This window comes from Battus philenor, unplaced genomic scaffold, assembly GCF_028537555.1.
Source record: "Battus philenor isolate CCGP_79_NKW_IND1 unplaced genomic scaffold, ilBatPhil1.0.hap1 SCAF_24, whole genome shotgun sequence".
NCBI classification, from domain to species: Eukaryota; Metazoa; Arthropoda; class Insecta; order Lepidoptera; family Papilionidae; genus Battus; species Battus philenor.
In genome coordinates, this window is record NW_027181687.1 from 8,656,624 (window position 1) to 8,680,473 (window position 23,850).

The 23,850-nt window shown below is 34.7% G+C and overlaps 2 protein-coding genes across 3 annotated transcripts in view; one reads left to right on the forward strand and one right to left on the reverse strand.

Moving 5' to 3' along the window:
* Positions 1-698: 698 nt before the first annotated feature.
* On the reverse strand, positions 699-22,452 carry mRpS16 (mitochondrial ribosomal protein S16). 2 transcript variants are annotated; one of them, XM_068768117.1, is made up of 3 exons: positions 22,372-22,452; positions 1,666-1,825; positions 699-877 (listed from the first exon to the last, which is right to left on the reverse strand). In XM_068768117.1, the coding sequence occupies exons 1-3, from the start codon at positions 22,435-22,437 to the stop codon at positions 747-749; spliced, it is 357 nt and encodes a 118-aa protein (XP_068624218.1). In that variant the 5' UTR covers positions 22,438-22,452; the 3' UTR covers positions 699-746. The 2 variants fall into 2 exon arrangements, with proteins under 2 accessions (XP_068624218.1, XP_068624217.1); XM_068768116.1 differs by lacking the exon at positions 22,372-22,452 and adding an exon at positions 2,885-3,015.
* Positions 10,851-23,850, forward strand: part of LOC137924697 (trichohyalin-like) — an 82,600-nt gene continuing 69,600 nt past the window's right edge. Inside the window, exon 1 of the mRNA XM_068768118.1 lies at positions 10,851-11,063. Within this exon, the coding sequence (XP_068624219.1) occupies positions 10,941-11,063 (123 nt within the window). The 5' untranslated portion in view covers positions 10,851-10,940. The remainder of the gene's footprint in view (positions 11,064-23,850) is intronic.

A 23,850-nucleotide genomic window follows, 5' to 3' on the forward strand; every position in this document is an offset into this window, starting at 1 on the left:
ATTTAATTTCAATTTAATCAAGCAACATACAGTACCATAACTTGTAATATAATATTTTCTTGCCTGTAAAGCTGTTGTTAATAAAAATAAATAAGAAGTCGACAGACTAGTGTAGTAATGTGTAAAAAAATTCACATGATGTAATTCCTACCATAAATCATGAAAATGGCTTAATTGGAAAACTTCCGCTATGGCGACAGCTGTTTTGTTCCAAGCACCCATCAATATGTAATAAACAAACCTTTATAAAGTTCGGTTTTGACACACTAGCATTCTTCTTTTGGCGTAATTGATTCAAAGTCTACAGAATCTTTAAATGTCAATAAGGCATTAGATTAGAACTAATTAGAAAAACATCCTTAACGCAAAGGATGATTACAAGAAATCTTCAAGTGTTCCTGAGTTTGTTTGTCATCTTTGGTATATCACTCTGCAAATTTTGAAAAGAAGTATTAAGATATTTGCTTGATAAAGTAAATGATTTTTTTGTATTGAAATAGATGGTGTTTATATACATACATCATAAAAATATTGGGAATGTGGAACAAACTAAATAAATATTTGCATTTGAATTTTGAATTGTAACAACAATTGTACCATTTTAATGAATCTGCTTCTGATGTGCTTTTTCTAAAGTGTTCAAATATATGCAAGTTGTTTATCAAGTTAAAAGAACGCAAGTGAAAAACCTTGTGAAATTGCTAAAACTAAACTTTACTATAACAAAAAGATAGCTTGAAAATACATCATGCAGTATCTGCTGCCTTAACATTTGCTTCTGCTTCCTTCTGTTTCTCTAAATCTTCTCTTTCTTTCCTTCTATTTCTCCATGCAGTCATGTAAGAGCGGGGGTGAATAGGAAAGAATCCAGACAGGCCTGAAAAATAATGAATATTTCAATTTTAGTAGCAGTTAATACTACACTTAATTAATTATATAAAGTTAATTAAACTATTATTTAATCTCAAAGATTACTTGATGCATTATCAAGAAAATATACCTGTGAGCTTGTATGACATGTTAAATTAAAATTGCTTTTTATACTGATAACCTGACCATATGTTCCCAAAGAGGCATTAAAGATACCCGGTGGAAGCTTTTTATAGGACCAGTAGCATCTCCGAAGGTAAATAGGAGGAATCAGAAATCCCATTGATTTTTTTTTTCAAAGAGGAGGTTGTTTAAAAGATTTGGAATCTATGATCAGAACCAAGGATTGGCAAATTTGTCATCCAAAAGAGGAAAAAAAAAGAACTTAAAAGTAATGTTAAAATTTAAAATTAATTCTACAAGCTTTCTTTTAAAATAGCTATTATTGCTGTAATAAAAAATATTTTAAAAAATAATTTGGGATCATAAAATAAATCTAAATTAATACATTTTCAACTACATTTGTAATAAAACCTTTGTAGATATAACATAGAATCAATCTACTTAAATGTAAATATTTAATTCAAACTATCTTATATGAAACATGGCTTTGCTTTTTAAATTTTCATAATCCTGCTTGATTTTTTTTATTATTTATCCAGTCAGTCACTGAGTATTTCATAAGAGAACTGTATAATAGTACTTAGTCACATATGTACCTGAAGTAGACTACATGGTTATATTATTCAGTACACTAGCATTAATAAATTTTCTATAAATAAATGTACACCTTACCAAGTAACTCTGCAACCGGTGTTGTAACATGGGCACCTTGTCCAAGCCAGAATTTTATTCTTTCTAAATTAAGAGCCACCAGTTTTTCATTGTTAAAATTTGCCATTGGGTCATATGAACCGAGTTGTTCTATCACTGGCTGGCTGTTTAACCTTCTCCTCTGAAAAAGTAAGGTTTAATTTATTAAACTTTTAAATATATATGTATATATAGGAATGTATTGCTATGATAGGCCAGGATGCCTATGCATCCTGGCCATTCCACTTTTATTCATTTTTTTTAAATTAATAAATAAATAAACATTATGAATACCCATACGGAAACAATCATCATCATTAGCCATAAGCCTCCCCTACACATATCCAACAAGTTGTATGGGTGTTTCCAAATGAAAATAACAGGGCATCTGTTCACTTTGTGGTTGTTACAAAAACAATAGGAAGATAAACTGTTAAAAAACCTACTGCTTATATATATATACATGCTTATGAAAAATATTACATAATAATTTAGAGTAATGTGTAATTTTTCCTATAACTTATTAATACAGCTATGATTATAATGAATAAGATACAGAATCTCACTATGAATCAAACAGTAGAGCTATACTTGACTAGAGACAAATATGGGATGTTTTTGAAAGAACCTGAATTTTTTTTAGCCATTCTGAAACTTCAAAAAGACTTGAGCATCCAATACCCAAGATTCAGATAGCTAAAGCAACCACAGATTAAAAATTAAGTTCCTTAACATAACACATTATCTCTGTAATTGGTCCCTCAGAATCTGTACCTTAAAATACTCCTTACGTTAAATTAACTCACATTTAGCTCAGCACTATGTCTCCTCAGTTTTCCTGTACATTGTGCGGAGTAATATATGCTAACTAACAAAACATTTGAAATGTATGGGTGTACAGAGGAATACTGAGAAAATTGTGACTTGATAATGTATCTTATGATGAAAGGTTGGAGAATCAGTAAGAGTGAGGCCTTGAGTACAATTAAAAGCTTAAAGCTGCTAAACCTTATTCATATATAGTGTAATGAATAACACTATCTCCAATTAACATAGTTTTAATAGCACCAGAACACTGGCCATAACTGCAGCGCCGAATATAAATAGCCGCAAACTTCGGAAGAAGATGGCACCATATGAAGTAGCAAATCTCTTTCTGTTGGTGACTAAAGATGATTATAAGAACATAACTGAAACTTACGTGCGTAACAGATATATGAAAAAAAGGTCTATTTGTGCATCCTTGACGAATAAGCCGGATAGATTTCGCAGCTTTTACAAAGTATTTTCCAGTTCCACTGGCCGGAGGCAGAGGCATGGTTGATAGATATAACCAGTTAAAAAAAAATTACGACTAATACCAGAGTAAATATTATAACTAATTATTCAAAACTATATTTTGACAACTTAACCTAAAAATTTAAGCGTTCAGAAATAATGAAACATATTTCAGATTATACAAAACATGAGAGCATATTTTCAACCTAACGTAATTTTTTTTAGCCAATTACAATTTACAAACTTAAATTGCAGTAGTAAATGAAGAAGCTGTAGTACACCAGAGATATTTAGAGAAATATTTTCGCCTTCGTTATTAAAGCGAGGATTCTAACGTTTCCTTAACAGAGCAAAACTCCTGTACTATAAAAATATTTGATCTGTCTGTATTTTATGTAGTATGGATTTCAGTACAAAGGCAAGAAGGCAAGGCAAGAATGTTACTAAAGTTGAAACAAAACAGACAAAAAATAAGTTTTAATTGCTACTGATATGCAATAATATTGTAGTAGAGAAAAAATAAATAAAGGAAAATGGTTAGGGACGTCAGTCTTAAAAAATGCATATATTTTTTTGTTTATAATTGTTCAGGGGAATTTGATGTTTTGGTTCATAAATGAATAACAGTCTGTTATCTATGACAGGTTCGTTATTTTTTACTTATTTTCTTGCAATTATACATTTTAACGTTTTATTGGTAAAAATATTAATGAGGTACCAAAGTTTATCAATAGAGTCGCTATTTATTACCATAACAAAATTCGCGTATGATCATATCGTGTTATGTGAAAACATAGCACAACGTAAATTTTAGTTATATAGTCGTTGACTTATAATTTAATTAATTAAATAAAATATTTGTGCGGAATAAACAGCTTGGTTGTTCCATATAGAATGATTGACCGAAATACATGGTCGATTTACACAAATGTTACAATAATATCATGAAGAGTTCCTCAGTCGCGCGGCTTTTGCTTTTGAGTGACTCGTTGTGGCGACTTTGTCAACGTCATTCCGTTGTACTTTAAGTGTTATTTGAAGTGCCCCGCCTGTCAACAAGACGATTGTTCCTACTTCGCTTAAAATGTAGGATCGTTCGAGACTAGCAGATTTTTTGACTTCGTTTTTAGGGTCTCTCGTTTAAGCCCTATCACGAGCAGACGGGGCTTTATGTATATAAAATCGTTTTCATTTTTTTATTTTCCTTACTTATAAATATATAATGTCTTTCATTCTTTCTTATAATTAACTTTAAAATTTCTTTTATTCCTTTCCGTACTTTCCTTCCATACATCGCCTCACTTCCTTCGCATTCCCTTTAGGGTTCTGTAATATTACATATATATTTTTATCTTTATTCGTTATTTTAACATTTCTTTAACAATTTTTTAATTATTAAGTCTTACTTATGTTCTTACTATCTGTAACGCACTTAATTTACATTTATAATATCACAGGTATTTTATCACCTTGTTTATTACTATCTATTATTCTTAGCTTTAACCTTTTTTCACAAATTCAAAAAGATCTGGCGATACTCGTCTTTACTAACATCATCAATCTTATTCTCTCTGGTAACCGAGATTGGAAATGCTGCTCTTTCTGCGCCAAATACACGATTACCGGTGATCAGGCGCATCACAGTCTGGTCCACACCCGGATCACAGATTCGCGAGGGACTCTCTTTCCGAGTTTGAACCTATGCAGGTATTCGGAGAATCTAATAGACTCGCAGTTTGACAATTAGGCCTTTCTTCAAATGTAGCAGTTATATGCTGACATTTACTAGTTTGTCAATGGCCTATAAACTACTTTTTTTTAGACATCGTCCCATCCTTTCTTTACTGGAAGTAGTTCTTTAGCCAGAGGCCGTCTGTGTTATTGTAAATGTGACTTACGTGCCGTCAAAAGATACTGCGTAGACATTACTGTTCTGGATTGAGGGCACCGAAACTAGTGGATAGTGCCAAGCTTATATAACGCATGTAATGCGTGTTATTGTCGAAGACATTATTTTAATATATTTATATAACCTGTCGCTAACTTGGCAATATAGTGCCTAACTTAGTACTTTTTAAAATAATAAGAAAAACATTATATTTGGCGGGAGATGTCTCATCATCTTCATCATTTCAACTATAAGACGTTCACTGCTGGACACAGGTCTCCTTCATAGATATCCTATAGGTCCGATTACAATTGACCTTTATCCAAATTTTATCGCGCCTTATGCGCGAACTACCCTGTGCTTGCCGGTCCCCGCTCTCCACTCTAGAACCTTTAGGCTTCAGCGGTCAACCAGTGCCACTTAAGCTGGAAAATCAGTGGGTTATGTCGAATATTTTCGATGGTATAAATATTTTATTTGGTTTAGAAGACATCTACCTAGACAAGATCTGGCTTTAGAAACCTTTTTTCTGCTTTTCCCAACGCCAATGCTTTATCAAGTATGGTATTAGTTTTTTTTGTCCGCTGCTATTACAGATCTCTCGTACAATCCTGTTATGGGTTCACAGGGAGATTTCTTTTTCTAATTAATCTATTCGTTTTCTTTTTCTTATTATTTCCTCATTCATCTTTTATCCGCCTCAATATCTCTCACTCGCTCCTCCTTCACACGTTCCTGCTTCTCCTTCATAATCTTTCATTCCTTTACCTTTCATGCATAGCGTCTTTTGTTTTACCATTCCCTCCTGGAAAGCTTTTTTATTTTGTTGTTGTAAGTTTCTATTTTGTTTATCTGTATTTTTAACAATTGTGCTCATAGTTTTTTTTCTTTTATTCTTATATCTATATTTCTATCACAATTTTTTAACATTTATTTTTGTATTACAGTTATTTTCTCTTTACCCTTTTAAAGATTGTTATTTGTTATCTTTTATTACCTTACCTACTTGCATTCTGACATATTCTAGGAAGAACTAGCAATTTTCCTCTTGCTCTATTAAAGAAGTGATGTTTCCCTCCTCTATTCTCTGTAGTAATGATATTAGCTAGACAATAGCAACCGGCCAAGTTCAGGTTCGGACCTCTCGGGCGCCCTTGTGTCGGAATATTAAGCGGCACTACTATTATCGGCATGTGACAACTCAAGCCGAGGTCCTCTCATGGGGGCCTCTGCGCTTAGTCACTCCGTGGAGCGATCAATGAAGCGATCTAAGAACTCGGCGCCCTACCAATCAATGAAATAGTTGTATGAGTCCCGAGCAAAGACTCCACCGAAAACCCTCAAGCATCGCTACTTTGAAAGAAGGCTTAGGCCAGGCGCATTCTGCACCGAACCACCTCAAACTCGAGTAATCTGCAAATGCTATTTGGGCAGCATTGAGAGTCCATTCCAAAAAAAGAACCTAAGTGCCAGAAAAACTGCGATACTTAATGATTTTAATAACACCTCCATTGTAAAATCATTTTACTAAATTTTACAAACAGCTTTAATTTTTTTCTTACCGTATATAATCCTGCAACTTACCGTTTAACCTACCGTTCTCCGGGAAGGAGTCGAGATGGATGTTTATGGGGTATAGCGGGGTTTCCACATTTCCTCACGCGGCCTCTGAAAAAATCTGACATTTGTGAAATTTAAGACGGCGGCCACACCGCGGGTAACGATTTTTTTTCTCCTACATTTTTTAATGATATCGTTGTCATTTTCAGGTTATTGAGGGAACAAGATGGCCGCCGAGATCTCGCATACCTGTGTTCAAGCGCTCGCTTCGCGGTCGCGTGATGTAGGTTTTGTCAAAATTTTTTTCTTTTACGGAAATATCTCCAATTTTACCTCCCCGGATGAATTTTTATTTCGCCCTCCCAAAAGCACCCACCCTGTCGCTGTCGGTTTACTGATATTTAACCATTTTTGTCAACGTCTAGTGGCAGCACTGGCCACAGGATTTTTTCCTTCTATCGGAAGCTTCACCCAAGTCTCACTCCCGCAACGTCGGAGATAGAGGTAGGCAATGTATGAGGCATTTTTTCATACTCTGTAGTGTATTTACAAAAATATGATATTAAGCATACGTAAGATGGCAGCCGCGCTTCGTGACTTGAGTTTTTTGCTTTTTCCATTTTCCCCGAGATCGGTTTTGTTTTCGGCGAATTAGTAAATTGGCAATACGGTCAATGTTGAAAACACAAGAAAAACAAAATAGCCGCCGAGGCATTCGAGTTTCAAATTCATCAATTTCGGAGATTAGTTTGCGGGCTCGCATCGGGTAGGGTTACGAATAGAATTTGGACATAAACCTTTTATCCCCCTTTCAGGTGCCCATAATTTGACAGTTGGGAAAGATTTTTTTAAAACTGATTCGGATTTCCAGAGTGATTCGTGTGGCACCTTTCAAAAAATAGCACTTTTCGAAGAGAAATATCTGTGTTGTAGACTACGTAGAACTGGCTACGGTTTGTAAGAAGCGGCTATGAAGATCATTGAGTTGTATTACCATATGTAGTTTGTTTCTCGCTATTAAAGCAAATTTTGGACCTATTATTTAAAAACATGAAAAGTTGGAGTGGATTTTTTGATTAAACGACTGCACCGAATAATGTGACGTAGCTATAACAATACCTTTGACTGTTTACGTCGTTAGCGACTGGCAACACCAGCTGCAGGATTTTTTTTCGTCTTCTCACATTTCCCTACAGCCGAAAATATAGGTGAGGGATGAAATATATTTATAACAATGTTGCTCCGTTTAGAAATGTGATTTATTTTAATCACATTTCTAAACGTCATACTTTACTTACATAATTTTCGGGCAGTTGCCGTTGTGTCACAAGTATATCATGTAACAGAAAATTATCGGAGCTAATAAATTGTATAAGATGGAAATAATATGTCGTATTGCCATACGAAACAAAAAGGTTTTTATTCAAGAATATGAAAAGTAAAAGGAAACACATTTGAGATGAAAATTTTGCTTCAGGCGACGTGTTGCAGTTGTAGCGATAACATTTGACCATTTTTATCGCTAACAACTGGCAGCACTATCACAGGATCGGCTTTTCACTTTTTCGCGTTTCCGAATCCAAAGCCTAAAGTATAAGTGGGGCTTTAAAACAATGTATGACAATATTGCTTGATTTAATCGGTAAAAGTAGTTACGCAATAACTATACATGAAGAATCTTCTAATCAATCGGTCCAATATTGAAATTGATCAATCAATAATTGGTGTTAAATAGAAGGCGTGGGTTGTCATGTCGGAACCAGGTTAATGACCTTAATAAAAAATAAAAATGGCGTTATTAGTATTAGTGCTAAAATATGTAATAGCAAAATTAATAATTTATTATGATACATTGATGTGATAAGGGCAGTTAAATAAAAGCAAAGTATAAATTAAATTATGATTAAATTTTTTGTTTTGCTGTGCAATAATTTAAATATCGCCTTCCTGCAGATATAAGTATAAGAACAAATAGTTAAGACATTAAATTTATTGTTTTAATAATACTAAATTTATTATTTTGTGTCGCACTTAATAGCTAAAATGTACTGATATATTTGTTTAACACGGTTGTTAGAGTTAAATAAATATGAGATTTGTGACTTTGAAAAATTTCACTTTCTGTGAGATCAAGTCGCGGAAGTATATAAAGTTTTTCTTTCTATACCTTTTTTAATATCATGTACGATCACTAAACATGACCGGTCGAATTAAATATAAGTTGAATAATCTCACAGTATTATATTTATGAGTAGGATATTATATGTAAGTGTGTAGGCTTTTGGCAGGTGAGTAGGTGCACGCGTGCTACGCAGCAGCGCGCAGACGGAGCAACCCAGTACATATTATAAAATTTAATTAATATACGTGTCATAATATTTATTACAATGGTCTATTAAAAATCTCGTATACCTACACAAAAAAGACCTAATAGATTTCCTTAAAAAAGAACAAACGTTCATTTATTTTAAAAAAAATCCAAATTTTATAATCATACAAACAAAACTATAAAATAAATTGGTATTTACGTAGTTAACAACGCCTCTACAGATTTGGCGATTTTTAAATCCTGTCAATCCACACCTAAAATTTTTGCTACATATTATTAATAAAATACCATAACTAAAAAATGAAGTAAATAAACCTTACCTTATGTACTGTTGCGCGGTGGCGTTAATACTGAAGTACTCAGAAATTAAAATAATGATACGTAGTTGACTTTTATCAAAATAGTACTTACAGATATTTGTTAAATAAAGTGTAAAAATTACGCTTACGTTCCATGTAACATCGAGTCGTAATACAAAAGGATGATATCGATAAAATCGCCAACACAACACTCGCCTCTTCCCGATTGCAGCCCGCCTGTGACCGACATAACTTCGACCTTACTATAGACAGAGATGTGAATATACCAGCGCCGGGCGTGCGAGGAGCGCGGACAAAGTAACTAGGTCACGGGATAAAAAGCGTCTTGAAGTGACATTCTTAGATTTAAGCGCTATACTGCTGAAAATATTCGGTAAAGGGATTCTGAATCGGTGAACTAAAAATAGGCATCTGCCCTAAGATAATTAACTACATAAAACTATTACATTTTTCGTTAAAAATAACAATTGATCGATGGTTGTAAATAAAATATGTAGATTTTAAATTTAATTTTTCGATTTTTTAATCGATTTTCAAATCGTACTCTTTACAAACATTTTATTTCAAAGCTATTTTCTGACAGGGGTTTAGGAATTTATGCAAAGAAATTACTTTAATTGTTGGATATGTTGTACTAAGGTTTTTAACCTTAGTTTGCAAATAATTATTTTTTTTATTATTGAAAACTTAGCAAGTTGTAATGTATATTTACGTTTTATTCTTAAAGTGTGTTTATTTGCTTGTCTGTACAATAGATAAGTTGTACATAAATATTTTCATGATCATCAGCATGTTTGAAACTGACGTCCACGACCGGCCCCAACAATTGGCATGATGGCCGGTAAAAATGATAAGTAAATGTATTTATTGAAACTTTTCATATTTTCGAATCTTGACGTAATTTTGTGTTTTTAAAGTCATTTAATGTATAATATTTATTTGTCAGTAACCCGTCATTACCTTAGTATATTGTTCCCAATATTTCAGATTAATTAAAAACACTGCGACTCGTATTGTAATTTTGTTTGTTTCTTTTAACGCCAATTAATGATTATTTGCTTGACCATAATGTAGATTAGTTGCATAAAAATATTCCCATCATCATGCAAGTCATAAGGATCGCCATGATGACCGGTGTTAATGATGTTTAACATCTTTGAGCCGTTATGTAATTTGGGTTTTTAAACTAAATGAGTGTTAATTTCTTTGTCTGCAGGGCCTGCCATAGATTAGTTGTATAAAAATGTCAGTGCCCTACACCCTATTTCAGATTTATTGAATTAAGCGCAGCCGTATCCCCGGTGTCGCTTCAGCGGCTGGATGTGGCGCGGGGCGAAGGCGAGGGTGGGGGAGGCGCATGCGCGGACGCGTCCCGATCGATTCGCGAGGCGTCCCGCTCAGTGTTCGCGCAGCCGTCACGCAGTGCACAATGCGCTCCCACTGACGCGGGGGGAAACACGTCAAGCTGTATCTCCGCGAGTACGCCGGGGAGGACGAGCGGCCGCCGTGCCGGGAGGACTGGCGGCGGCCGGAGTGGTCCGGGACGCGCGGCCGCCTGCCGCAGGTGGACCGCAGCCCCTCCCGCCGGAGCCCGTACCTCGCGCGCGATGACGAGCCGTCGCCGGCGCCCGACGAGCGCGGGCGCTCCGCCTCGGCCGGCGCCCACCACCGCGCGCGCCCACGCCCGTTGCGCTACCAGTCGCTGGAGCGCGACTACGACCGCTCCTACGCGCCGCCGCCGCCCCCCGAAGACGACTACTACCGTCGCGAGCCGCCGCCGCTTTTCCTCGGCGAGCTGCAGTCCCAGAACTCCGACCTGCAGCGTGAGCTCGGAAACCTCAAGAAGGAGCTCGAACTGACCAATCAGAAACTGGGCTCCAGCATGCATAGCATAAAGACCTTCTGGAGCCCAGAACTCAAAAAGGAGCGGGCGCTAAGGAAAGAGGAGAGCGCAAAATACAGCCTCATCAATGACCAACTCAAACTACTCAATCAAGAAAACCAAGTAAGTTACATTTGTAAGAAACTAACTCTTGGCTTCGATATAAGACTTCGTACTGCCAAAAGTCATTGCCCTGTCGTATTCTCGTAGAAAAAATAAATTAATGTAATATATTTCAGAATGATCGTTTCGTTCAGCATGATTGGCAATCGGTGTAAAAGTTTTGAAGCTTTTTGCTGATAATTGAGGTGTTCATTCAGGCCTTCTAAGCTTTTACACCAATAACTCGTCATATAATGGAACAAAGTGCGGATCAACAAGCGCAGCGCAAGAAGTATACGACCAAGGTGGACAGGATACCTTGTCAAAGTAGTCTGAAGATGTTGGACGCAGGCAGCTTCCAACTGGAGATATTGGAAATCAACGACGAAAACTTATGTGGACGTTCTTTTGCTAAAATGATGACGATAACGCCTTCAAATTGGAACACAGCTTACACGCTTCTCTTTTGCTGCAAAAATTAACTATTGGCACTAGACTCTTTGTTATTAGATCAAACTACACACTCTCAATGTACGGTCTTCTTAACAAAACCATACTAGCACCGCGGGCTTCAACACTATTCGAAGTGTCTCCGCGACACCTACGCCCGCATTCATAAGCGATATTCCCACTGTTGCTTTTCCCACAAGACTGAAGTCTAGTCGTATTCCGTTCTAACACAATGGTAAACTGTCACAGTTACACATAATAATCATAAAATAATCGAGAAATAGAGTATATAAAATCTGTTCTCATTGGATAATTTTTTCTTTTCTGACATTAGTATCTTTAGGTTAGGTGTTACTACGTCACACGCATGCCTGAAGTCGATTCCACTTACGTCCACAGATCAATGGAGCTACATTCATTTCGTATTTCCGCTTACAAGTTCAGAGACATTAAAACTAATTTTGTAACATACTAGATGGTGTCTATGATATTACGAAATTGTTAAATTTTATTTTAAATTAGAATGTCTTGAAATTCAGTCGTCGTGCTGAAAAAATAAATTCGTCATAAAGTTTATGCCGACAAAGGCTTTTGATGTATCAAATTTTACGCGCCCCAGTCGACGGCGAGATGAAATGACATCATCGGGGACTACCCTAATCAAATAAGGCGTTTAAATTACGTAACCCAGTTAAGAGTATACCATTTACAACAGGATCAGAACGATCATATTCTCCTTAACCTACATACTCGTTTCATACGAACAATACTATTATATTAAATAAGCTAAACAAAGAAAAGTACAAATACAATTTAAGTAATTCACTCGGGATTTAAATCGATTTGAGTCACGACAAAAATCGATTAAACTTAATCGATTATTTGTCTTAATTGTTTGACATATAATTAATATTCATTATTCATGAAAATGAAGGAACAACATTGGCGTGATACAAAAACAGGTTTTTTAAGAGATCCACGAAAAATTATGCACTTCTAAAATGTCGGTTGGACTTCATCTATCAGTATAGGCACATAGAAATTTAAAAGCTTAGCGAATGTTACTTATGATCTCTTTTTTAGATTTTTGGTAATATGGTAAAAATGTAGGTGGTCTATCGGAACCTGTACAATTTTGAAAGTGATCAACGAGCAAAAAAGAGTACTGATATTTTTGTTCTAAATATTCTTTAATGCAATATAAGATAAATTGTTTAGCAGCGAACAAATAATTTGTGCAAGTCATTGTCAATTAATATCGAATCCCCTGAAGCAAATAATCTGGTTGTTAAAACCAGCCAGCATTAATACGTTCTTGTTTCGGTCCGTTTGTTTTAGTAATCAGAATAACGATTCCCGTGCTAAATCTTATTATCATTGGATTTTTAATTTAAACATAATTTTTAGCGATATTAAAATGACGGCAAGTGGCATTTAGTCTAAGAAAAAATAACTTTATACTTGACTATATTTCTATAATATTAGAGTTCTTCTACTGAATAAACATGAACGCTTTGTTCACTATCTATCGTTGCGTAATTCACAAATGGGCGCAAAAGGAAATGGTGACGTTTAATCTACGGAGTAGACATTTTACGCTCGATAAAATCTTAACCAGACCGAAAATTTTATTATATAGTTAATAGTCACAAGTACAACGATATTTCACTGTTTTTGGGCAGCGTTCGGGAAACTGCGAAACATCTCTTTAATTGCCTAAAGAAAAAAATCTACAACAAATGTCTGTTACTGGTAATGGCCCACGATATATGGCCTCTTACTTCTGGCCTCCTTGGCAAGATCATAGTTGCTCAATGAACAACGAGGAGAGCTATACTCGGGATTTCTCAGCGAGATTGAATTAAGAACAAGGATATCCTTACACGAATGAAAGTAACAGATATAACTCACCGGATTAGTTATTCGATTTGGCAGTAAGTAGAGCGCCAAGCACGCAGGACAAATAGCCCCTGGCCTTACGGTTCTGGAGTCGAAACCATGAACCGGCAAGTGTAGTAAAGGACGTCCACGCACAAGGTGGCTTAACTTCACTAGTCTTATTCGAAATCTATGGGAAAGCCTGTATCCAGCAGTGGACGCACTAAATATTCTTTTTATATTTCGCGGTAACCGGGCAGAGTCAAACTGGCTCAAATATAGTGCAGAGAGGTACGAAGCCGCTTTTCTTAATGACTGCCAAACAACTGCTACCGACATCTGTTAGCCTAAAATATGGCCAACCCTTCTACAATTTCTATTATATGCCAAAAAGGTTTGTAACGTCATAAATGATCCAATATTTCAAATTTATATAAATGATGTTTTATTAAGTGGAGAGACTAATGAAATTTCATTAAAAAGCGTTGCAATGTCTGTAATTGAAGATTTAAAATATGCAATTAGTTTTGATTAAAGCCACGCGTTTGGAGGATAAGCGCGAAGGAGCTCCATCTTTAAATTTATGAAGCCGTATTATTAAAACGCTCATCGTGCGTAAATGTTCGTTTGACTTATTTATTGTGTTTTAGAAGATTTCACTTTAAATGAGGAATTAAAACTAGCATTGTATTACCTATTGATTACCATGAAGCCATCTACTCCCCTTTCGGGTTTGTATTGTATATGTTTCTATAGAGACTTCATAAAATTTGTAGCTCCTTTGTGCTAGGTTTTAAAATACACACTCATTATACGTCTCTAAATTATTGAGATAAATAAAGAAAATACTATTGTTGTACAAAGAATTTGATAATTGATAATAAAGTTTAAGATATTTTCGCACATTTGGAACCCTAGTAGCTTTAAACTAAAAGATGTCATTATAGGGGGACGTTTTCTTCTAGTTTTTTTATGAAATTGGTCTCTTCTTGCATTATTCTTATTATGTAGAAAAGTGCGTTCAAAAGAGCAATAATTTTGTTCGATAAATGAAGTACAGTACGATGTGTTTGTTAGCGATTTTTTCATCTATTTATAGTTTAGTTGGTTTATATAAAGGTTTGAATGTATAGCTCATTTGACAGCAAAAAGTTGTAAAGCATATCTCCAATCCACCTGGATAAAGAATTAACTCTAAAATATGTTAAATTAATTTACTTTATTTATTGGAATACGTAAGAATGATAACTTCTGTTAGTACAAAGTCTGAAGGCACTGATAGTACATGATAATTAACTTTAATATTAAGTAATCTGAAATGCTGTACCTATGTATTTAGTCTGATAATAGTAAACATTATAGAAATACGTTGGTAGAGTCAAATGATTTCATTTTAGTCTGCGTGCCGTAACTTAATATACTTTAGTCTAACACGCTCCAATGGCTTGGTGAACACATCCGGACATATATTTTAATAGGTCTATTGTTACTCATTGTCCAATAATTATTCAAAGTTTATAATAGTTATTAAAAATGATAAACAATAACGTTTTTACGCTTCGAATATATTAAGAACATACGCAACTGTTTAATTATATTGAAAAGCTTTTATTAGCGCACGCGAAACTGTATTAATAGCAGCTAAAAAAGAAACGCTATTTTTAGAGCAGTCTCGTGCTATAGAAAAATAACAAACTGAAACGAGAATTTTACGTATCAACATTAATCGTAGAGTGTTAAACGTTTTTAAACTAAATTTAAACCTTCTTTTGGTAGTTTTAAGAGACATTTGCAGATTCTGCGGGTTCAAGTGGCAGGATGCGGAGGGCGCTTAACTTAAGATATATTTTAAGGTAGCGAAGCTATAAGTCTTCCGGAGAAGGCTCGGCTCAAGCTGCTAAATACTAAAGAATGACCGGGTTGGGAGGCAGCCGAGGTTAGATAGTTTGGGAGAACACTCCATATAGTGACTACGCCTGAGAGAGAGGAGACGTCAGCTTGTGCTGGCATTTGACGATTACGAATATACTCATTTAGCATTTCTACACACTGGTATAGAGTGGTAGTTGCTCAATTGGCAACAAATACCGCGGGTTGGACACAGTAGGGCGCATATAGTGTTTAGCCTACACATCGTTTTTAGTTCCAAAGCTCGAGGGCTCCTTCGGGTGTCATAGCTTATTATTATAGCTCTAATAATATTAACAAGAGTTTTTTGCCAACAGTGAGTGTAGTTTGACGATGTTGAATGTACTTATTTTTTCTTTAAATAAATATGTGATAAATGAAAAAAAAAACAATATTTAACAACTACAGAATAAATACCTTATTGATACATTTTTTAGTAATATACATGTAAAAAAAAACTATAAAAGTTTGTGAATCCCATCAAAAAGTTTACAAAGTTGTAGACATAAATGATTTCAATTGAAGTTACCTGCAATTGTTTTTTACTTAGTAACTTCGCGGGGAACGCATTTATTCTTTGTGTAATCAAGAAACCTTTTTCCTTTCCAACTCGCGTACCATGGAAATGAATTTAAAATAAAAGAATTCGCTTATTTTCTAAAGAGAATAACTTACGAACTCTGACCATGGACTTACATCTATAGAAGTTTCTTTTGTTATATAATAATAGTTAAAACACCAACATGTCAGAATTATGAACTTTTTTAAATTGTTAAATAAATTCCTAATATATCAACATGGCAGTTATTAACATTGTAACTGCCAATTTGCCACTATATGCAATGCTAGTCCAGTGGTAGGTCGCAGGTTCGGCTTCCGGGAAACAATCTTAAATGATTTCAACTTTGTGCATTAATTATATTAGATTGCCACTGCTCATTAAACAAGTTTCCAGAGAATATTCAGCAGCGTCCCCTGCGTACCATAATACTACACTGTGATCGCCAACCCGCCTTCCGAGCGTGGCTTGGTATATACTCCATAGATGTTTTCTGGCGAGTCTTATGCCCTGCATCAAGCATCTGTGGTGTGAAACGATGACGACGAAATCAATAATGTTTTAAACAGTAATAAGTCAATGTATAATAAAAATAGCAAAAAATTAATACATATTCACGAAGTTTAAAAATAATATGCAATTTTTGGACAAATAATTTAACACTGCATTATAGACGGTTTGAAGTAGAAAAAATAATAATGTATATGGACATTAAAATTTAAGTTCTAATGTAATTAAAATTCTGTCACTCTGTATGTTTTAACAAAGCTATAAATTTACAGTTCATTTGTCAATGAAAAACTTTAAAACTTTTATATCTATTTAAAATCAACCTGTATTAAGTTATTTTGAAATATGTTACATATTTTATTTTAGATTGGAATACGACAGACCAATAACTGACGGGATAGTAAACAATAAACAATTTTAATATACATCAATACGAATTTTGAAATCGATTTTTTTTACATTTGACATCGAATGAGCTATACATTGACTCCCTTTAATGTTTTTACCCTTATAACCAATTATCATGTATTCTATTTTAAAAATGTGTGTAATAAATATTATCTGCCTACCCTAGTTCTAATCATTCAAACTTATCTTTCATGACCCGAATATTGTTGCCAAAAAAAAGTATTTGGCTCAGCGTCAGAACAAGGCTTAAATCATCCCTAGTTACAAACGCCCTCATTCCTTATTTGGCAGAGATCCTTAATAAATAGTTAAATGGTAATAAAGTATATGCGGTAGACGTTTCGGCGACGTCCCTTGGGCTACACTCTGTCTGACGTGATTGCGGCCATGAGTCCCAGTTTTCTGAATTAGGTTATGCTTTGATCGATAATAAGATGAGAGTTTATCTGGTCAACGTAACACTTTAACATTAATTTGCTGAATCTTTTATATCTTTGACAATAACATATCTCATAACATTGAAAAAAATTATTTACATGGCTTTAAATTTTACTTACCTTACTTTTATCTGTGGTGACTCGAATCACGTGAATAAAATAGAAAAGCTTTCCAGCATTTACACTCGCTTCCAATCATTATGTATAAAGTAATCGCTTCGAAATATGACAATTTTTTTAAGGAATGCTTCTAGCAGATCAAAGTCTGTTGGAACAGATAATTAACAATAGTAGCTGCCCTATTTAAAAACATTAAAACGTCCGGCAATTGTAGGCAGCTATAGATAAGCCGTATAAGTTTTATCTACTTATAGAAAGGTTAGACGTTACCCGTCATTAGTGGAACAATAATTAATTTTGATATGAAGTAATTTTCAAAATAATTTTTCTTTTTATTATTTTTTAAGCCGTTGATTATTGCATATGGTATAAATTTATTGACAGCAAAGGGAGCCATACATTCACCCCTTAAACACATAAACAATCATCCTGTATAATCCGACGGATGGATGAATGGAATTTATACATAGTTCATGAAAGCTTAAAGCTTAGCAAGTTGAACTTCGTTAATTTAGCCGAGTAGAACGCAACACTCCAGGAAGAACCTCATTAAAGATGGAGACGCGAGCGAGGGATGAGCTCCAGGTCTATGGAGCATTGTCGGGCTTTAAAAACATTTATGCGTTTAGAAATAGATCTTATTCTTTTGCAGCCTCTAGATTTTTTGAAAAAGTATCCATTATATTATCTTTTGATAATGACAAATATGTTATAAAACAAATAATTAATAATACGATTTGAATCCATTGTATTTATACAGTATGATTGGTTTTTGGTGTAAAAGCTAAAATTTTTTTGATCAGGAACTTATTTCGAAGTTTTGATTAATTGTAAGTAATTTATTTGTATTATTTACTACTTTATTACGTATATTATTTTTTTTATTTACTAAATTTTTAGTACAATACGACTAAAACTGTATACTCCTTTATACAAACTATTTTTAATTGTAGAATAGAATGTAGAACCTGTTATACGTATATATATGACAGTGAAGCAGATTCACTTACATAATTTTGGAGGTTATAATTAGTAGTAGGAAGCCAGCTTCTTATGCATCAAAGTTTCTTGAAATTTTTTTAAATTCGTCTAACAGCGTAACAATGTCTTGAGGTTCAAGCTATAATTATCTCCTTTTTGTATAATGAACAAAACGTCATCATCATTACAGCTGGTACACGCACACTACCGATCAACTCGCATGAAGCATGTGTCTACTCCACAATAATAAATTTTTAATAATTACACGATTTCACAGTGCGGTCAAGCCGACATGTTATGCCAATGCTGTTGGTGTGCCAAAAACATAAATAATTGTTATTAATATGAGAAATTATGAATGTGAAATAGAGTAGTTTTTTTAAAAAATAATGGTAATATTTACACATACGTACATATATAAATAAATTAATATACTTGATATCTACTAATGGAAGACGACATGACAAAATATTAGGGGCACCGAAAAGTAATGTCGTATCTGTCGACATATTTTACATAAAAACCGATTGATTTATTACCTCTCCGGCATTGAAAATTTGTATACTGGATGGTAAAAGGGTGTTCATAACAAAGGTGAATATATTGTTGATTAGAAATAAAAACTTGTTAAAAATTAAGCAATGGGAATTTAGCTTAAAGCGACATTACTTCCCGGATCCCCTAATCAAAAATTAAAGCAGTAATAGATTATGTCGCGGATTGGATTCTCGGTATGTGCACATTTTGTGTGAAGTTTTTTAACTGATCGTAGATGGAGAAAAATATCATAAAGTAACCAGCATATGGAACCATCAATCCTACATATGAAATTTAAAAAATCGCACTAGGTTCTCAAATTCGCGAGCTTTCACCTTTTTCTGACAGAAAGTTTGTATCCTAACTATGGGTTCATTGTGTTCTTTCGCCAATTTTTTCAACACTATTTTTCATAAAATGTAGTAATGTTATATGTTAATCGCAACTGATCAAACTGACAATCGGTACTCACGGGTGTCCTTGAGTCTGAATTTAAAACGCGTTTTCATTTCCGTGACATCCGGTAACATTCCAAACCGTTGCGCCAGGTCTATCCATGGAGCGTCGTGTCAAGCTATCTATGAGGTCGGTGGACTTTCAATCTGCCCTCTGCTCTCTCAAACTCGCGGAATGTGTGAATGTTAATAGGGCAACCGTGATCTTACGTTAAAAGGTTCATTATGAGGCTATTAGCAGGCATATAAAACACGTATTTATGAAATTGTAAATAAGCGCTATTATAGAAACATCAATAATTTTGAAAAAACTCTATCCAGCGTCTTCCAACGACCTTTACATAGTCGTCTGTCCTTGTGAGTGGATGTTCTGCGCTACGCTGTCTTTGGTCTTCATTCCAGAACCTAAAGTCTATCTTTTTTGGTCTATGTGGCCTCCTCGTTCCTAATACAATCTTGTAAAAAAATCGCAACTAAACTCAGGCTCGTTGAGTGACTAAGCTTTTTAACGAGGTCCAGAGGGACCACGTTTCAATTACGTAAATAATATTAGTCATTTCAAAGTAATAAACGATTTAAAAAATGTAATAAAGGTAAAAGTTAGCGAAGTTATTAAAAAAAACACTTCCATTCAACTGCTATCAAAATTAATTAATGGCATAATTCTCGACGAGTGAAGTATGGAAAGAGCGAGAACAATTTCATTAATAATGCCGACTGAAGCTCGTCGAATTGTACAGAGTTAACGAATTGCGATGCAATTGAATCGAGTCGAAGCACTTTTACCACATTTACATTGACCGAAATTTATTCTTGTCCCAAATTTATTCAGAGACTGCAAACCCAGTTCCATAAAAAAACTTTAAGCCCGTATATAAACATACTACTATAATAGTATTATAAATTTAATGTGAAATTTCTCTTTTGACATTCAACTTTTTTTTAATCACTGCCAATATGTTTTTAGTCAGTATTGAAGACAGCCACGAGTTTTTTTGGTTAAAATTAATTTTTCAGATATTTAAAAAAAATTGAGAAAATTGTAATCTTAAATTCTCCATTAAACTCTGATAAAAATTTTAATATACTGTATTTAGATTAAACAGGGTATGTTTAATGTCTAATTTTGTACTGTACTTTTTCTAGAAAATAACAGACATAATCGTTGTTATAAAATTATCTGAAATTAAATGATATTGTTTTTGTTTTTGGAAAAAGGATTATAAGCTAATGAAATTGAAAGCAGCGGAAAATCTTTAGTTGCCGCCATGACAGCTGTCAGTTTTGGCGCGAAGCCAGAGTCATGGCGCGTTGGAAAGTTCCGAGTCGTGGTCGTAGTAGCACCTGTTGACCGGACTATCGCTAAATGTTGTGAATCGCTAATGAGGGTCTTTACACAGAACGTTTAGATAAAAAAATCATTCTTTATCTACTCCTCCTGCTTTTTATACGGCTATTACAAGAAGTCTGTTTTCCACCAGATATCACTGATATACTGTTTCCATAGAGCACTGCCATATGATTTTTTCTTGATAGCCCTTGTTAGTGGGGGTCCTTGTACACTCCCCTGTCTTGGCTACGCAGGGACAATTCTTCAAATAACTTATTCACTTCCTAATTTTATTATCTCCCTCTTCTTTCGTCCTTCTCAATTTTCTCACTCGCTCCTCTTTTTTTATTACCATTCATACATCATCTTTGTCCCTTCAACATTTCTTCCTGGATTGCCTTTTACAATTTTTATTTATTTATTTCGTTTTTCTGTATTTTTTAACATTTCTGCTTTCTATTTTTTTCTTTTATTATTATATCTTATATGTACATAATAATTTTTATTGCTTATTTCTTTCTCACAGATCTTATTGTACCTTTTCCGACTATTTGTTGCGTTTTGTTGTCTTTTGTTATTCTACGAATCACTTTTCTACAATATTCCAGGAAGGTCTGGCGGCTTTCGTTGTATTCCATTAAGAAGGAGATATTGCTCTCCTCTATTCTCTCCTGCAACTGAAATTGGCATAGAACTCGTAACGTGCCAAATGTGGGATAGTCGGTGTTCAGATGCGCCACGGTCTGGTCCACCGCTGGGTCACAAGTACACGAGGAACTCTCTTTGAGTTTAAATCTACGCAGGTACTCAGCGAATGCCCCCTGCTCCGTGAACGTTTGGGCCGAACCGTGTCCAGCTCCAACCGCCGAAGCACGCGGTAGGCCAAGACGGCGTTCGGGAAACATATACGTGTCACCGAAGCCGTTCTACCTTCTTCATTCCTAGTATTACATTCGCTAAACCTGTTCCAGGCTAATCTGTCGCTTGATGAATGAAATAGGGCATCTCTCGTACTCAGGTTTCTTTTACTATTCAAAGTTGCGTCCTTGGCCACCTGGTCTTTTCATAATGTTCTCTCTCACTCTTAACTATAAGGGATGGAAAGTGTCCGATCTTGCGACAGTTTCGAGGGTGGACCGCGAGTCGCTTAGTATAGTTCGTGACTGTACCGACCCGCCAGCCGTTAGATATGATGATGATCATAAAAGATCAAAATTCATGACATGCATAACGAACTAGACTTGCCATTTTGTTAAAATATGTTAGAAAAATTCGATAGAAATCGACGTTTGTCCGATATAATTTTTCACAATTTACAAATGTTTTTCCAATACAATAAAAATATGACGACTTTTATTCGAATTTTTTGTTTTATTTTCATTAGAAAAATGAATGCTATGTTTTTATTGAAAGCTAGTTATAAAATCAGCAGACGACTTACAGAATAATGCGCAAGCTAAGCAAGAAGTAATATCCATTTCATAGAATTCCCTTTGCCGAATAAGCTGCCTTCAAAATTATGTAAACATCCGACGTCCCTTCTAAGAAACAACAACGCGAGGGATATCGGATGGTCACAGCGTCAGTTCTGGGTTAGGCTCCAGGGGAATCGCTGCTCATCAAGGAACTAGTTCAGACTCAGTCTCTAAATCGGCTTTTAGATAAGTTAAACAATGGAATAAGAAATATGTTCCTAACTTACAAGTGAATATAATATACTTATACTTACTTAATGATGTATTTAAAGAATACTTACCTTCAATTCTTTGATGCTTGTCGACCGCACCTTCTCGAATCTTTGGGACCGATTACTGCGACTCATTGGATTGGATAATTTTCAAGGATCACGGCCCTTTACGAAGCGATTTTTAATATTCTCTTTTTATCAGGTATAAAGTGACTTGAAAATGGGTTTTGTGCAAAAAAAAAATTACAATATCACAAGAATTACTTTCCAATTCTTTTTTTATAACTTTACTATTTCAATTTGAATGTTTTTCGTTCAATTTATTATTTAAAGTTTTATGTAGCGCCTCGAGCATAGGCTTCTCAGGGAGCAATCGAGCTTCGCTACCTTAATGGAGGCCTTAGGCTCACTCTGCGCCCCGCAACCTCCAACTCGCGGAATCTACAAATACCAGCTTGGGCAACATCACTGAACATCAACAAGAGGAGGAATATTGTATAGTCGCAAATGAAAGGTTGCATGGCGCTGAACATTGTATCGCATAATATCTAGAGCCTAGAGAAACATTATATTTGTCACATCCATTCACTACAATATTTAAGTACAGATTTTATTTAGTAATTTTACGATTTATATTCAAAAATCGCAATCTATATAAAAGTTCATTTTCATTAATGAACTAGTCCATGTCGGTGACGTTATCAGCTACTATAATAATTTCACAAATAGCGCCTATTTATATGTCAATGAAAAATTTTCTAAATGTGAGCTAATAATACAAATAATGATTCTAAAACGCCCTAGTAAATCCGTTAAATGTGAACATAATTATATTAAAACACGAATATTACCTAATTATATTATAATTGAAATAAAAAGACAATAGGTCGCATCGTCATGGGATTATGTTATTTATGATGTGTTAATAATATATATATTCGCGTGTAATGTTCGTGATAGTATTCAACAGTTTGACAAATTATTCAAGGACGCTAGGCAATGAGTGAAACAGCCATTAATCATAGCGTAATCATGCCTCCCGTTCGCACATTATACGTTTTAGTGATGCGCATTACAATATAATCGAATCATATCGATAAATTTAATTAATTAAAATTAAATTTTTTTACATAAATGTTAGGGGTATTAGATATTATTATCTACTACTACTACTACTATTACTCCGCTAGCTCAGTGACCCAAAGTGGGTCTTGGCCTCCGAAGCGTGAGACTTCCACTTTCCTCTATCTTGCGCCATCGTCTGCCATTGGTTGACATTCAATTCGCGCAAGTCTGCCTCAATCGCTGGATCGATTATTATCGACCAGTATTAATTTGTTAGGCTAACATAGTGTGACGTAATTTCAAAAACAATGTCTGTAGTTAAAAATTATCGTCGGTCACAACCAGGAGTCACTTGCATAGTTCTACAGCAAACGTACGCATTTCAGCAGCGCTAGCTTTAACAGGTTACGCCTCAGGTGATGTTCGAATCTATCGATGACGCTGAGACAGTATCTGAAGCCACGAAAAATTAGTAGATGTCTG

Excerpts from the sequence above, each read along its gene's own strand:
- mRpS16 (XM_068768116.1), bottom strand. The coding sequence starts at position 3,001 with ATGCCTCTGCCTCCGGCCAGTGGAACTGGAAAATACTTTGTAAAAGCT. Across the intron at positions 1,826-2,884 it reads TTCATATATCTGTTACGCAC|AGGAGAAGGTTAAACAGCCA; the intron begins GTAAGTTTCAGT and ends TTACTTTTTCAG. Across the intron at positions 878-1,665 it reads ACCGGTTGCAGAGTTACTTG|GCCTGTCTGGATTCTTTCCT; the intron begins GTAAGGTGTACA and ends ATTATTTTTCAG.